Source organism: Pieris brassicae, chromosome 5, assembly GCF_905147105.1.
Source record: "Pieris brassicae chromosome 5, ilPieBrab1.1, whole genome shotgun sequence".
Taxonomy (NCBI): Eukaryota; Metazoa; Arthropoda; class Insecta; order Lepidoptera; family Pieridae; genus Pieris; species Pieris brassicae.
The window spans coordinates 13,312,910-13,328,868 of NC_059669.1; the positions used below are offsets into that span (position 1 = coordinate 13,312,910).

At 33.8% G+C, this 15,959-nt stretch overlaps 1 protein-coding gene across 1 annotated transcript in view; it reads left to right on the forward strand.

The window, feature by feature from the left end:
• The window catches only part of LOC123710383 (serine/threonine-protein phosphatase alpha-2 isoform), a 22,852-nt gene continuing 6,893 nt past the window's right edge, over positions 1-15,959 (forward strand). Inside the window, exons 1-4 of the mRNA XM_045662234.1 lie at positions 1-224; positions 344-475; positions 827-1,043; positions 2,638-2,726. Coding sequence (XP_045518190.1) covers positions 164-224; positions 344-475; positions 827-1,043; positions 2,638-2,726 — 499 coding nt within the window. The 5' untranslated portion in view covers positions 1-163. The remainder of the gene's footprint in view (positions 225-343; positions 476-826; positions 1,044-2,637; positions 2,727-15,959) is intronic.

Below are 15,959 nucleotides of genomic sequence, written 5' to 3' on the forward strand. Positions count from 1 at the left end.
CCTATTTGTTGAGCGATGTCTCATAGACCCCGGGTCCGCCATTAAATTTCGTATAGCCGAGAACTGATAAAGGTTGTGTCTTTTTAATCGGCGAAAATCTAAACGATCTTGAACTTTTAATTAATAATATTTAGTCATATTTCTTGCACAAAAATTATATCCAATGGCAGACAGAGATACAGATGAGTTAAACATTGATAATGTAATAAAAAAATTACTAAAAGGTAATTTTTTTTATTTATTTATATTTGTTAACGTATATTTGCGTTTGTTATTAAATTATATTTTGTTGTTGTTTAGTGAAGTGGTTTGTACCAGTGTTTTTATTTTGTGATTGTTTCAGTCCGAGGCGAAAAGCCTGGGATGAATGTACAGCTAACGGAGGTCGAAATAAAAGGGCTATGTTTGAAGTCCCGAGAAATTTTCCTCTCACAGCCGATATTACTTGAATTGGAGGCTCCTCTTAAGATATGCGGTAAGCAATAGTAACATTGAATCGATGCCATTTCCTTTGTTTTCCAACGTATGATTACGCCAGCTTACTTTCAAAACTATTGCCACATCGATTCCTATTACCTACATACAATCAACAACAATTGTATTTGTAAATTGTTTAACATCACTGTTTTATATTCAGTTTATCTATGTAAAGGGCATGTTGATATTTCACAGCGAAGTGTTAATTTTATTTCAGATTAATAACATGTCTTTATTCAGTGAAGACTGCCTTGTGAAATTGTTATTATTACTCCTGAGCCAAACAATACTTTTTCAAATCAAATATTTCTCTATGTAAACAACATTTATTATGTTAATATTCTTTCAGGTGATATACATGGACAATACTATGATCTCTTAAGATTATTTGAATATGGAGGATTTCCTCCTGAATCAAATTACCTCTTCCTTGGTGACTATGTTGACCGTGGCAAGCAGTCTCTTGAGACTATATGCCTCCTGCTTGCGTATAAGATTAAGTATCCGGAAAACTTCTTCTTGTTAAGAGGAAATCACGAGTGTGCCAGTATCAATAGGATTTATGGGTAAGTGTTAAATTAACATGAATAATTTGCATTTGTCAGGTATTCTCAAAAATTAATAAACATGATGAAACTTATTTTATGATTATACAATAAAAACCATGAATATGTTATGTATATATTCATATAGTATACATCATAATACATCTTTTATTTTTATCATTCTTGAATTTTTGATGATAAACTTTAATATGATTGATCTATGCTTGATTTTATCACATTATATTCATAAATTTTTAATTTGTCTTACCTTATCTGCTACTAATAGCATACATTTTATGTGGCATTATAATACTTTCGTCACATAAATGACAAGATTATATATCATTGGTAGTTACATGTTACCTTTATAGCATGCCAATAATAACAATGAGTCATACCTGTGATTCACATAAAGGCAATGAATTGGTTTATCAAACCAATAGAATTATAGGAATGTTTAGGATTTTTAACAGGTAAACCATCAATGTCAAGAGCCAGATACATTTCTGTGTATGTTTTATTCATATTATTCTACCTGTTTGTATGTCAGTTTTATACATCAAATAAACCAAGCAATGTCACTCAAACTCACACAGAATAAACAAATATTAGTAGTCTTAATTGTTTGATGTAATAAAATGTAGAAATAAAGACTTTATTCTTAAAATAATAATTAGTAAAGAATGAAGCGTCTGTAGTCTCAAAACTTAAATAGTTATTAAATGTATATGTAGCAGATATACAATCAAACACACTTTTATATGCTGTTTCACGCACTGAACATCTCTTAAATAATAATATACTAGTGTTCTAATCAAAAAAATTATTTAATTATATGATATTACTATATTATGTTTATTTTATATGATGTCATGTGTGTGTTTGATGATAAGATTATAAGAGCAAGGACATTCCATGATCTCTAGACATTAATAATCTCATGAATGTATTTTTATGTGTGACCACTTCATAAAGTGAAGTAAACAATCCTGACATTGCTTAATTGAACTACTAATATTAATAATTATTTATATAATATTTATATTAAATTTGTGCTCAAAAAAGTGTTTGTCTAACTAATTTAATCATGATTGTTTATTTGTCACATTCTTTATCAGATAATGTGATAATACTTACATACAATAATTACTGTAATAACTGAGCAATATGATTGAAGCAATAGTCTCAACCAATTTTCTTATATATCTTTTTAATTTTAATTTTTACCGGTTTGTGTCTGAAACAAAAGCAAGTTTAATCATATTCTTTGCATGTGTTCTATCTTGACTTTTGTAACTATATTATTTTTGTTTTATTTTGGTAATAAGCATTAATTATGATGTGTGATTCCTAAGATTAATTGTATAAGTCTAAATTGCTACATGTGGATTTACCCTTGGTTTTATTTTTTCTTACTAGGGTTTCCTTGAACACATCACTTGTTAGTGATGAGGCTGGCCGTTGCCTCTTGAATAATTTATGTTAACTGATATTGTATTATTGTTCAAATACATTCTTACAAAACATTTTTATTTTTATACAACCAGTTGTATTTCTAAGTAGATGTAAGCAGTAGAGCTGATTAAAAATCCTAATAATAATTAATATTGAACAGGTTTTACGATGAATGCAAACGGAGGTACAACATTAAGCTGTGGAAGACGTTCACAGACTGCTTCAACTGTTTACCTGTTGCGGCGATAGGTAAGTTGTTTAACGATTTTAGTGGACAATGCGACATATTATAGGCCTCTATTATACTGTTAAAAATTTTCATTGGGGCGTGAGTATGTGGTACTTTTGTGTGCCTACACAAAGCCGGAGCCCAAAAAAGTCGGTAACGCTGTATGGGTTGATATCAATTGGGAAATACTCTCACTAAGCAAGAGAATATTGGTTAAGCTTATCTTACAAGAAGACTAATTCAGCTCAATTAATATTATATAATTTTAAAAGCTTTGTCTGCTCCTAATTTAGGGGAATCAGATCTTCGTACGGGAAAATGAATACTTTGTTTATTCTCGCAGCTTAAAATATTAAAAACGATATATTAATAATTGCATATTAAATTAATCCGCTGTGTGAGCGTGAACCGTGCTCATCTGAATACATGATTATCTAGGGCATTTGCCACCGTTGAGAACTACATCTAATTTTGTACCCCCCTTATATACTTTTTTAACACCTTAAATGTCCTTATGTACTTAATTATTTATTATTTTAAGTACATACAGTTGCAAACGTAACCAACACCAAGGCGTTATTACGAGAATTAAATAGGTTTTTATTATTATTAAAATGTATGTTAAACAACAGCATTATTGATAATTTCATCGGCGTATATAACTTTAATAGTCTATAGAAGCTATGATGTTATCTTTTAAAATCACGTGAATATGACAAATATTAGCTTTGCTAGCTAGCTTAATGTATAAAGAAAATATGTGTCATTGACCTAACTACATTTATATTGGCAAATTATTAAGTAGAGAAATTGCAATGAACACGCATATTCATATCGCTGCTGTGTTTTACATCCTCGATTAAACTTATTGTGATATGCATCGATTAATCAGCTATTTATGTATCGAATCAAAGTTATCAAATGAACATGGCAGATTTGAACGTCGAATATTTTGTCGTTGGTATTTGCTCAATGATAAGCCTCAAACATCATTTGAGAAGTATTACCCGAAGTCTATTAAATAGAAATCTAAGATATCTCTCTCTCCTTGGTCGGTAGCTCATGTCTGAGCGTCGTGATCATCAAGAAAACATTTCAGGTTTCTTTCCAGTGCCTCTTATTACTGTTAACAGTTTTAATTCTTTCACTTAATCGGTCTATCTGGTTGGTGTACGACCACGTGGTGTTTGGCCTTGTGTGTTACAAGGCCAAACACCAAACATGATCAGTTTCTGATCAAGTTCACATCGCCTCTGCACGTTGTTTGGTCGAAATAGACAACATCGAATACGTTTACGCACACATGAAAAGTCAATTTTTGGTAGGTATATCACAATATCTACACTCAAGTTTCGTAGTTTTACGATGCGAAATTTGGTAGCTAAGGTCAACGTAAAGAAGTCCTTGTCCCGTCCTTGATATGAATTAGGTCGAGTCCCGGCGATTATCGACCCTGCTTCAAGGACATGAGGTGACAGGCGTTTGTATTTGTTAAATTTTACCCATACTTATGTTTAAAGTACGAGCTTTGCAACAAATGTTTAATGGTATATCAATTTACATGATCGCTTTAATATATAGTACAATTAAGATTCATAAACAAGTGTGCTGTTTGTTTATGAATCTGAATGAAATGATGGTATTAATATAGGAAATTGTTTTAAGTAATATTTACACGATTTTCGTTTAGAGAATCTTTACGACAAATTAATTGTATGAAATATATCGCTGTTTTTGCACATCGATTAAATCGAATGTAATAATCCTTTATGTAAAAAAAAAACTACCAATAAAAATTCTCATATCTCGTTCGTTGCGGAAACTTAACAGAGCAAAATGATGTACTACAGTTTTATAGAAGACATGTTTAAACAAATGATATTATTATACCATGTAACTGTTTGGGAAAAGAGATACTTTTATTTAATAAAATCCCAAAGGCTCTTTTATCTCTTTAGCCTTTGTGTTGTTTGCCATTTTAAGAGTACCGAGAAGGTTTTTTCTTCGGCTTCTTTCTCGGCCTACACCCTTTGTCTTCTTTTCCGATGATGTCTGCGATACAAATTTAATGACACGGAAATGATACCTGTTTCTTATATACCATAATAAAAAAAATTAACTATTACATATTTAATAAAATAATCCGTCCGTACGAAGCCGAAAGCTGAAAGGCACTCGAAAAGGTTGTTATATCAATAATTAAATGTGGAAACCCCAACCAAAGGTGAAATCACCGATCTTTCTCATTTTAGCTCGTACAAACGAGCATTATTTAATAGTTTCAACTACTCATGTGTATGATGTGTATGGTTATTTGGTTATGTTATTAATCCAATGTTTTGAAAATTTAACATACTATGGGCGCCTATTATTGATTGCTGTCGAAGCAGTAAACAAGTGATATGGTTTCAAAAATGTTCTCATAGACATCATTATTTTTCTAACGTAAAAAAGTAACACTTTATTGGAAATTCTTAATATCGCCTAACTAATTAGATTTAGATAAGTAAAAGTAGTGATTTGAAAGCAAGGAAGTACCTGCGTAGTGTAGAGTTGCCAACACAGATCTTAATCGTACAACATAGATATATTTTTGTTTAAAGAACTTTATTTCTCATTACAAAATTATATTTTATTTACATGAGAAACTTAATATTATGTGTATACGAGATACACGTCCCAATTTTAGTCCACTACATTTACTATGACATGCTTTTTTAATGCCCCCTTGAATCTGTCGAACACGCCAATATTGCGAATTTTAGATGGCAATTGATTAAACAGTAATGTTATGGGTTTAGCGATAACCACACAACAACAAAAATACTTGACAGAATCAAAACAGAAGACGAAAGGTTGGCATTTCGTTAGAGCGTGATAGCGTATGTATTTGGACTAAAATTCATTAAACAAATGTTGGTGGATACAGTAATGTTAGGGAAGCAGATGCCCTTAGCTATTGCACCATTACCAGCAGTTTAAAGCCTCCATAGGCATCATCAGGGGAGAGAACTACTCAAAATTGTATAGAGAAACGAAATTTCAGTTAAAGAAACGCAAACGATAACGATAAATCACAACATCACGTAAAAGCTTAATTATAAGGCTGTCTAGATCATACGCAAACAGATATTGACGTCATCATCTGTAATCTAATCTGATAAGAGATAAGAAAAGTAGGTCTACTTATCCGAATTCCGGAAACAAAACTCGCAATTTGACTTAGAAAAACAATTAATTGTAACCTTCCTTACTTGATTCCAAAACTAATATTGTACTATGATTGGGTTATCGTGTTTTGCACTGAGGAAATAATGCCTCGTGCAATTTCCGTATTTGAGATTGTCTGCTGTTTTAATACTGTTACTGTCTCAGTTTCTAAATGAATGAATTTTTTTTAGTGCGTATGTTTAAACCGTCTCCTTTATAGTTAATGTAAATCTCTTGGATTCCGCAAGGTTGATAAACAATAGTGTTGGTAGGAAAAAGAGATGATCCTCTTTGTCTGTCGATCGTAAACAAACATTACTGTAAATTCTTACCTAGGTATATTAGTTTCACTTAATACGAAAATCGTTTAATACAATTTTCATAACTAAGCTATTGATTTACATATTACACATTTACGTGTAGCTCTCATCCCTAAGATCGTAGGTTCGATCCCCGGCTTTGCACCAATGTAATTTCTGTCTGTGCGCACGTAACATTCGCTCGAACGGTGAAGGAAAACATGTGCGGAAACCGGCTTGCCTTACACTCAAAACGTCGACGGCATGTCTGATCAACTGCTTGCCTATTGGATTGACAAATGATCATGAAACAGCTACAGAAATCTGAGGCCCAGACCTAAGATGGTTGTAGTGCCACTGATTTGTAAGCTATTGATTTCTTCCCACAATGAATAATGCAATAAATGTGAATGGTATTGCAAAAGAAATTGTACTTTATCGCTGTAACAATGCTTGGTTTCAACACATAAATTCCCACAGTTGGTTGACGTGTATCCCCCCGGAACATAAAATCAACGGCTCAATCGGTGCTGTCACGGTTAAATTTTAAACTTTAACTGAATCTTTAAAACTAGCGAAAACTAATAGGTACTATTGCTCTAACATAAATTTTGACAAGAATAGATCGCAATCAACTATGCTAAATAATATAAGGCCTTGGTCGTGATGCCTCAACAGTAGTGTATATAGGAAGTAGGAAACTCAATTTGTGTAAATATTTTGTCGACACGAACTGTCATTTTCATACAAATTTTCACACAAAGTTAAGGGCAGATTTTTGTTACTCTGTTACTGTGTTCCTTGAATACTATATTAAAATACCTATGTAAAATGTTTAAATATTCTAATATTTAAACATAAATACGCGACTCTCATCCCTGAGGTCGTGGATTCCATTCCCGGCTGTGCACCAATAGACTTTCTTTCTATGTGCGCATTTAACATTCGCTCCAACGAAGGTAATGTTGCCTTAGACCCAAAAAGTCGAAGGCGTATGTCACGCACAGGAGGCTGATCACTTGTCTATTAGATTAACAATATCATGAAACAGCTACATAAATCTGAGGCCCATACCTAAAAACGTTGTTGAGCCATTTGATTTTTAAATATTTTTTTACGATAAATGCAGAACCTCCTGTTTTGAAGTCTGTCAAATATGTTTTATAAAAATCTTAATAAACTTTCATTCCTTCCCGTCAGTGTATTGCGTGTTATAATATATATTAGGTCCTTACATATGAAATTGGCGTTTTGTATGGGAGGAAAAAAAATGTCGAATATTTTTAAATATAATATATTTAATTAATCAAAGTATAAACCATTATTTTCTAAGCACTTTTGCCATCTCATAGGTAGTTCATTGATCCCATTACTAAAAAAACCAGTCGGACGGGAGTCAATAAAATCTGTGAAGGCGATTTGGACTGCCCCATTAGAATTAAATTTTTTCCCTTGCCAGAAGTTGTCCAAATTTCGAAAAAAATGGTAATCTGTTGGAGAAAAGTCCGGGGAGTATGGAGAAGGTGTTAGACATTCCAATTGAAGCTTTTCTAATTTGGTAGCCGTCTGTTGTTCAGTGTGTGGTCTAGAGTTGTCGTGAAGTAGCAGTGGCGTGGAGCGATTGACCAGCCTAGGTTGTTTAGCCGCTAGCTTTTCCATCATGGTTTGCAATTGCTGACAATAGACATCAGCCGTAATAGTCTGGCCAGATTTGAGAAAACTGCAATGAACAATACCGGCACTAGTCCACCAAACGCTTACAAGTAACTTTTTTGGGGTCAATTTTCGCTTGGGGCAGGATTTGGCTGGCTGGCCAGGATCCAACCATTGCGCTGAGCGTTTCCGATTGTCGTAAAGAATCCATTTTTCATCACAGGTAATGATTCGGTTTAAAATACCTTCGTTATTGTGCCGGTTCAGAAATGTAACGCAGCTGTCGACGCGCGTTTGCCGGTTTGCTTGAGTCAATTCGTGAGGTGGATAACCTTTCAAGCTTTTTAAGCTCTCCAATTTGCTTCAAGTGAATTAAAACAGTTTTATCACTAACACCGCAGCCTGCAGCTAACTCGGACGTGGTTTGCGATGAATCCGCTTTCACAATAGCCTTCAATACTTCATTATCAACTTGGGTCTCAGGCCGTCCACGGGGCTTGTTCTGCAGGTCGATCTTTCCAGAACGAAAACGTTGGAACCAAAAACAAACTGTGTTTTCTTTTGCAACATGACCGCCATACACATCACACTCGTACTCGTAAATAATGCGATACTTTAAGTTTTCCATTTTGTTAAATGAGTGACGCAAACAGAAAAAAACAAATGAATGACGGTCATCGAAGCACAAATACATGAGTAAATAGCTGTACAAATTTGAATTTGAAATTCCTAACCAATTTAGGAGGTATTTGAGGTCAAAGTGGCCAGTATCACAAAACGCCAATTTCATATGTAAGGACCTAATATAACATATTCTGTAAGCTTTTTACGTCAAGAAACTGCATGAAATTTTCCATTAAATATTTGTTGAAGTTTCCCGCAAATATACAAATATTATTGAGCATTGCTTTAAATAAACGCATTGCTTTCAGTACAGATAAAATATTTTTCCATCTTACGACCGGTTTAGATTAGTATCTAACTCTATACGTTTTATTTATGAATAAAGGCATTGCCCGATTGGAAATGGAAATTATGATAAAATGTATACTCAAACACTCGTTGGCTATAGATGTTTGCACACTAAAGAATTATTTATTTAAAATAAGCTACAGATTTTCAATTTAGCTTACATATCTATACATTTCGTTTGCACTATAAGTTAAAGGTGCAGACCCAATTTATGGCTGACACAGCTTGCGCTAAATAAGCCCCACGCTTAATGAGCTAGTCACTTACTCACTTCAACAAGCTCAGCCAGGATGCGTCTGTATGCACCCAGGCCATGCACGATGTAGTCCGCCCAGGAGTCAACAAAAAGTCTGTTGTGCTATCGCTTCTAGAAATGATTTACGATAATGTTTCCAATTATTTATTTTAGACAAAAACAGTCGGTAAAATTAAAATAAAATCAATGGCGCTACAACCTCTTGATGTCTGGGCCTCAGATTACTGTATCTGTTTCATGATCATTTGTTAATCCAATAGTCAAGTAGATGATCAGCCTTCTGTGCCTGACGCACGCCGTCGACTTTTTGGGTCTTCTAAGGCAAGCCGGTTTCCTCACGATATTTTACTTCACCGTTTGAGCGAATGTGAAATGCGCACATAGAAAGAAAGTCCATTGGTGCACAGCCGGGGCTCGAACCTACGACCTCAGGGATGTGCGTCGCACGCTGAAGCCACTGGGCCAACACTGCTCATGCTTGAAATAAAATAATACATACAAAAAATATATATAGCGCCGAAGCATTATTATACAGAGATCGGTGACTGATAAAAACTGGTATCTGATTTAGTATCAGCGATATATCAGCCTGGTGCGAAGGGCGTGGGTTATCAATCCGTTGGCAAAGCGCCAGGTTATAACGGCCATGCTTACGTAAACACTATAGTAGTCTGAAACAACCGATTTACCCCTCGATATTAAATCTTTCGATTTTTTGAGATTTTTTGTTATCCTAGTGTTCTGCAAGAACTCTGTTTATTATGTCAAACGGCGAAAACGAAGGTTATTTCCAGTTTCCAGGGGCACAACTCATTCGTAGCATCAGGCCCCTTAACGTTGCGAGTGCTTAACACTGCCTCCGAAACGATCGATATTTTTATACGTTCTCAGAATAAATTCGCAAAAACGTTGAATATTTTACGATAATTAAGTTACAACTATCGCATTGGCAATAAGCTGTTAGGGTAGATCAAGTAAATCTCAGTTTTGTATCGCGTAGCTCGGACAAACAACGACTGATATTTAATCCTTGAATTGTTTAATTTATCGCAGAATATGGTAAAAATGAGTATTAAGAATATCCATAGTGCAAAATCACATGCATCATGAGCACTCTCCCTTATACACACCTTCACTTACACCATCACACATCACAGCCAAATAAGGTATTACTTGGTTAAATGTATTGAAAAAAAATTATAATTTTTTCCCTTTAGTAAACTTTTGAACCTTTTTATAAATATTATGTATTCCATCTTTGGATATATTTTAGTGTAATTGTTTGTTTTTAAATATTTTTTGTTAGCCTTACTTAGTCTTACGAAATAAATAAGTAACTGTTGTATGTCATACTGAAGTTACTGTTTAGAAAATTAAGATGCTCATTATCGTATACTGGAAGTGGTAGTGAACTAATGACGTTAACAAGTTCTATTTAGAGCAAACACAAGAAACCATTTCCTGTAAAGGGAACTGTTCTAATATTAGAACAAAACTCACGAGGCCTCGACAGTATTTCATTTTCAACTAAAACAATTACGTAACTTTTTTATTGGTCAGAATATATGTAATTTCCTAAGATATGAATAATTTTTATTTACCTGCTAATGCCGTAAATTTTATCTGATTTTAAATGCTATTAAGTACTTCGTTTCAATCCAATATGTGTACTTTGAATTAAACATATGTGGCCAGTTTTAGTATGTTTGTAAATGGTTCGGTATATGAGACTTGTAGAATATGTACTTTATTAGTTTATTGTATCGTAAATACAACACGTTTAGAAAAGTTAGTTTGCTTATGTATAAAACTTTACGGTAAGGTTAAAGTTTTAATTAGGAGCATGTTAGTTCAAGTTGGGATCGTGGTAATTAGTCGCAACCATAATTCGCAAGTCGTGAGCTGTGTAATTAAACGACTGGACTCTACCTACAGTGGTACTTTTTGTTATATACTACTATAAAATGCCATAATAATATATATCTCTTCACTGAGATTTCATGGAACATTACGATCTATCCTATCTTATGACTAATAAGTAATTTAATTCTAACCTAATTTATTAAAAAGGATTTTTAGCATAAGAAAGTGTCCAATAACACTACTTACAGTCTCTTACTTACCACTGTTTAACACTTAAGACTAACGTGCACCAATGCTAATTCCAATGGTTTTGTCCCTTTCAATATTTTCACTAGGTCCGTGGTGTAGAATAGCCTTGACATTCACGTTATAGTTGAGTCTATGTTCGTGGGCTCCGGCAATCTTTTTGATTACTGTGGCGACCTCCTCTACATTAAGGTACAGATAGAGGTCGTTATTGCGAATGTACCAGGGAGCATTGACTATTTCCCAAAGCACTAATATTATTAACATATATAATACAAGCAGCAAATGATGCGTGTGTCTAGGATAAGATAGATTAATCCAATATGAAAAGAGAGGAAACAGCCCTGTTTGTCAAGTTCAACATGGCATTTCCAATACTTTGTTTAGTTTTAGTGGTGACTTTCACTAGTATACTACTCGGAACAGAACAAATCTAAGCGTTAGACCAATCAGGCTCCAGAAGATAAACCACTCTTTATATGGAAATTGTATTCGTTGTACAACTAACTCCCAAACGAAATTAGAGAATTATCTCTTAATAAATTCAAAACTCTCGTTAAACGTAAATTAATCAATAAAACTTTTTATAAATTTGACGATAATTTAAATGGTACTAATCCTTGGGATTGATTTCCTCCAGATCCAATATTTATGGCTGCTCTGCCATACAAATAATTTTTATGACTCATAATTTGGCTATTAAAGAGTGGGGGAGAGTTTCTTGCTAGTTCTTTTTGCCCGCTCTACGCACTCTTTGACTTGCGAACAGGTAGTAAACATAAATTTTGAATCAATTTCACATCTTTTCTGTTGACGTTCATAAGTGTACTTGGTTACCTATATGAATAGAGTTATTTTGAGTACGAGTTTGAGTGCACCTGTACCTTGGAGATGCCTATTCTCGTATACAAAAAAAAATTATGGGTATAAAGAATTGTGAAAGCTTCTGTTGAATTGTCGTCTGTCTTTAAAAAGTATTAGGTTTAGGTATTTTAAGCGTCCATCATATGGTGTATTCTTGCGAATAGTCCCGTACTTTCATTTGAGAAAATTGAAATGATAATCAAAGCCAAAAGTTACATGCACAAAAACAAATTCTATACATAGTTATTGTTTTCTTTCAAAAATGTGTTTATTAATCATTATAAGTAAATATGCATTACAACGTGTATGGTTTGGGAACTCTTTCAAATAAAAAAGCACCTATGTCTCAGGGTCCCCAGCTCTTCAGTTACAATGTTAATATACACTCAACGTTGGATAAGTGAGAGTTAAAGGGACTGCGATGTCATTTTCCCTTAAAGAGGTTTCTCACTTACCAGAGTTACAGAAAGGATATGCCTCACATATAGAAGTCTATAAAAATATAGATAACAATAACAGACGCACATTTTAAATTAAATAAGAGTTATAAATAGCAAAAGTTAAATGCGTCTAAATATCGCTTATAGAGGTATAGGCAGGGTCACTTATGGTTGGTACGTGAGTTTCACGCGTGAAAAATTACTGTTACTCGTACAGATTTCATGTTTCTCATTAAAAGAGTTTTCTCCCTTACCCAGTTGTCACTTACCTACTCAGGTTTAACATATATATATATATATATATTTATTGTTTTGAATTTATAATTTTTGAACGTTATTTTTTAACTGTGTAGTTTTGTTTGATATGGTAGAGCTGGAAACCTGACACAGTTGTCGTATAAAATATTCCCAAATTATATCATTTGTATTGCATACTTATAACGAATAAATAATTTTCGATAAAACTAAACAATATAATTGACTATCACCATTACAAATAGCAAGACTATTTCCACGGGCACGTACTGATTTCAAATCTAATTTATTAGTAACGTAATGTTAGCGGTAAGTGGATACTATCATGCTTTGTAATAATATTTCGTAACTTTATGGCACAGTTCGACGCCTTAGTTTAATGCGGTAATCTTGTATTAAACAATATCTAAAATTTGAAGTTTGGTTGCGCTAATCGGGAACTATCGTTTATTTTATATATTTTGTAGATTTATCAAAGAACGGTTGAGGATATATACACCATGGTAAATCGAATTAACATTATTTATATTACACTTGCAATCACTTGATTTGCAAATAAACTATGTATTATTATGATGAAGAAGACAGTAAGAAGAAAACGACAGGGTCCAACTTATAACGAAACGATTGTTATTGGTCAATATCATGTCCAATATGGGTTACACGACGTAATGTTTAATCTATTTAAAAAATTAAATTCTGTTTATTCATTAAAACTACATATATATGCAATACAATGTGTAAGTTTTGAAACCCTTTTAAGTAACAATTCCTGTGCATAGGTTCCCAGCTCTTCCATAAAAATAAAATGTATAATATTTCCTTAAATATTTACATATTTATAATTTAATTACATCTTTTATTTTGGATTTTTCAACGCATGAGTGAATGCGTTAGTGTATGGGTGCAAGTGAGTGAGTGAATGAAATGTGTAACTACGTATTAAGTATCAGAAGCATCTCCAACACTGCGTAAGGTGTGTTTTTAGGCTAGTTAAGAAATATTAGCTGATCTACTATATATAACAATTAAATCTGACAGAATATTCCCCAAGACTACAGGAAAACCTAAAGTATTGTGACCTTGTATATCGGAGCTTTAAGTTAGGAAGGAAGTCGTTATATGATTCCGCTATTAAATCAAACAAGATCAGCTGTTTCCCGTTGTCTATTTCGAAGAATTCGAAATTCGAACTTGTAAATCAACCAGTTATTGTGGTAAAACGGTTTGACAATTAAAGAGACGTTTATATTTTAAGTTTATAATTGATAAAAAACGTAAATCGTATTGTAAATATCCGGCATTTAGAAGTTATTTAAAACTTGCAACACGATTTTTAATATTAGGTCCTTACATATGAAATTGGCGTTTTGTATGGGAGGAACAAAAAGTCGAATATTTTTAAATATAATATATTTAATTAATCAAAGTATGAACCATTGTTTTCTATGCACTTTTGCCATCTCATAGGTAGTTCATTGATCCCTTTACTAAAAAAACCAGTCGGACGGGAATCAATAACATCTGTGAAGGCGATTTGGACTGCCCCATCAGAGTTAATTTTTTTCCCTTGCAAGAAGTTGTCCAAATTTCGAAAAAATGGTAATCTGTTGGAGAAAGGTCCGGGGAGTACGGAGGATGTGTTAGACATTCCAATTGAAGCTCTTCTAATTTGGTAGCCGTCTGTTGTTCAGTGTGTGGTCTAGCGTTGTCGTGTGTAGCAGCAGTGGCGTAGAGCGATTGACCAGCCTAGGTTGCTTAGCCGCTAGCTTTTCCATCATGGTTTGCAATTGCTGACAATAGACATCAGCCGTAATAGTCTGGCCAGATTTGAGAAAACTGCAATGAACAATACCGGCACTAGTCCACCAAACGCTTACAAGTAACTTTTTTGGGGTCACTTTTCGCTTGGGGCAGGATTTGGCTGGCTGGCCAGGATCCAACCATTGCGCTGAGCGTTTCCGATTGTCGTAAAGAATCCATTTTTCATCACAGGTAATGATTCGGTTTAAAATACCTTCGTTATTGTGCCGGTTCAGAAATGTAACGCAGCTGTCGACGCGCGTTTGCCGGTTTGCTTGAGTCAATTCGTGAGGTGGGTAACCTTTCAAGCTTTTTAATCTCTCCAATTTGCTTCAAGTGAATTAAAACAGTTTTATCACTAACACCGCAGCCTGCAGCTAACTCGGACGTGGTTTGCGATGGATCCGCTTTCACAATAGCCTTCAATACTTCATTATCAACTTGGGGCTCAGGCCGTCCACGGGGCTTGTTCTGCAGGTCGATCTTTCCAGAACGAAAACGTTGGAACCAAAACGAACTGTGTTTTCTTTTGCAACATGACCGCCATACACATCATTCACCCTTCGAGTCGTTTCCGCAGCACTAGTGCCACGGCGGAACTCGTACTCGTAAATAATGCGATACTTTAAGTTTTCCATTTTGTAAAATGAGTGACGCAAACAGAAAAAAACAAATGAATGACGGTCATCGAAGCACAAATATATGAGTAAATAGCTGTACAAATTTGAATTTGAAATTCCTAACCAAAGAGGAGGTATTTGAGGTCAAAGTGGCCAGTACGACAAAACACCAATTTCATATGTAAGGACCTAATATAAGCTTCGTATTGCTCATTTGATACCGCAAAGGATTTATTATTGTTACTTAGATTTAATGTTTTTTGAACCAAGCAGCCGGTTTTAGTAAAGAACTTTACCCGTAATACTTAATAATTGACGCATTTCTGTAATCAATATTATAAATGATAAATGTATATCTTGATTGTCTACAGGTTAATGTGTTAGCATGTCAATTGGTTATAATTCAGTGGGGATTTTTTATAATAACTAGTTCGTGTAGCTATCGTAATTCATTATTTTTAGATTAGATTGTCACTGGTATCTTAGTTCTTTACATATAAAAGAAAGCGTGTCGTGTTCGCAATAAAATCCAAAATTAACGAGGCTTTTATAGAGAGTGTGAAGTAAAAGGTTTAGGGTGTATAGTTCGTGAATGTTTTATATTAATTGATGAAATATCAAGATTATTATTTTAAAAACTTAGCAAAAACCACGAAATCCGCGCGAACGAAGATTACCAAACACTACTAGTCGTATATATTACATGCTATATTAAAATATAGTTCCAACCTTGATGATGGTGGCCGTAAAAGAAAGCGAGTGAGGTATAACA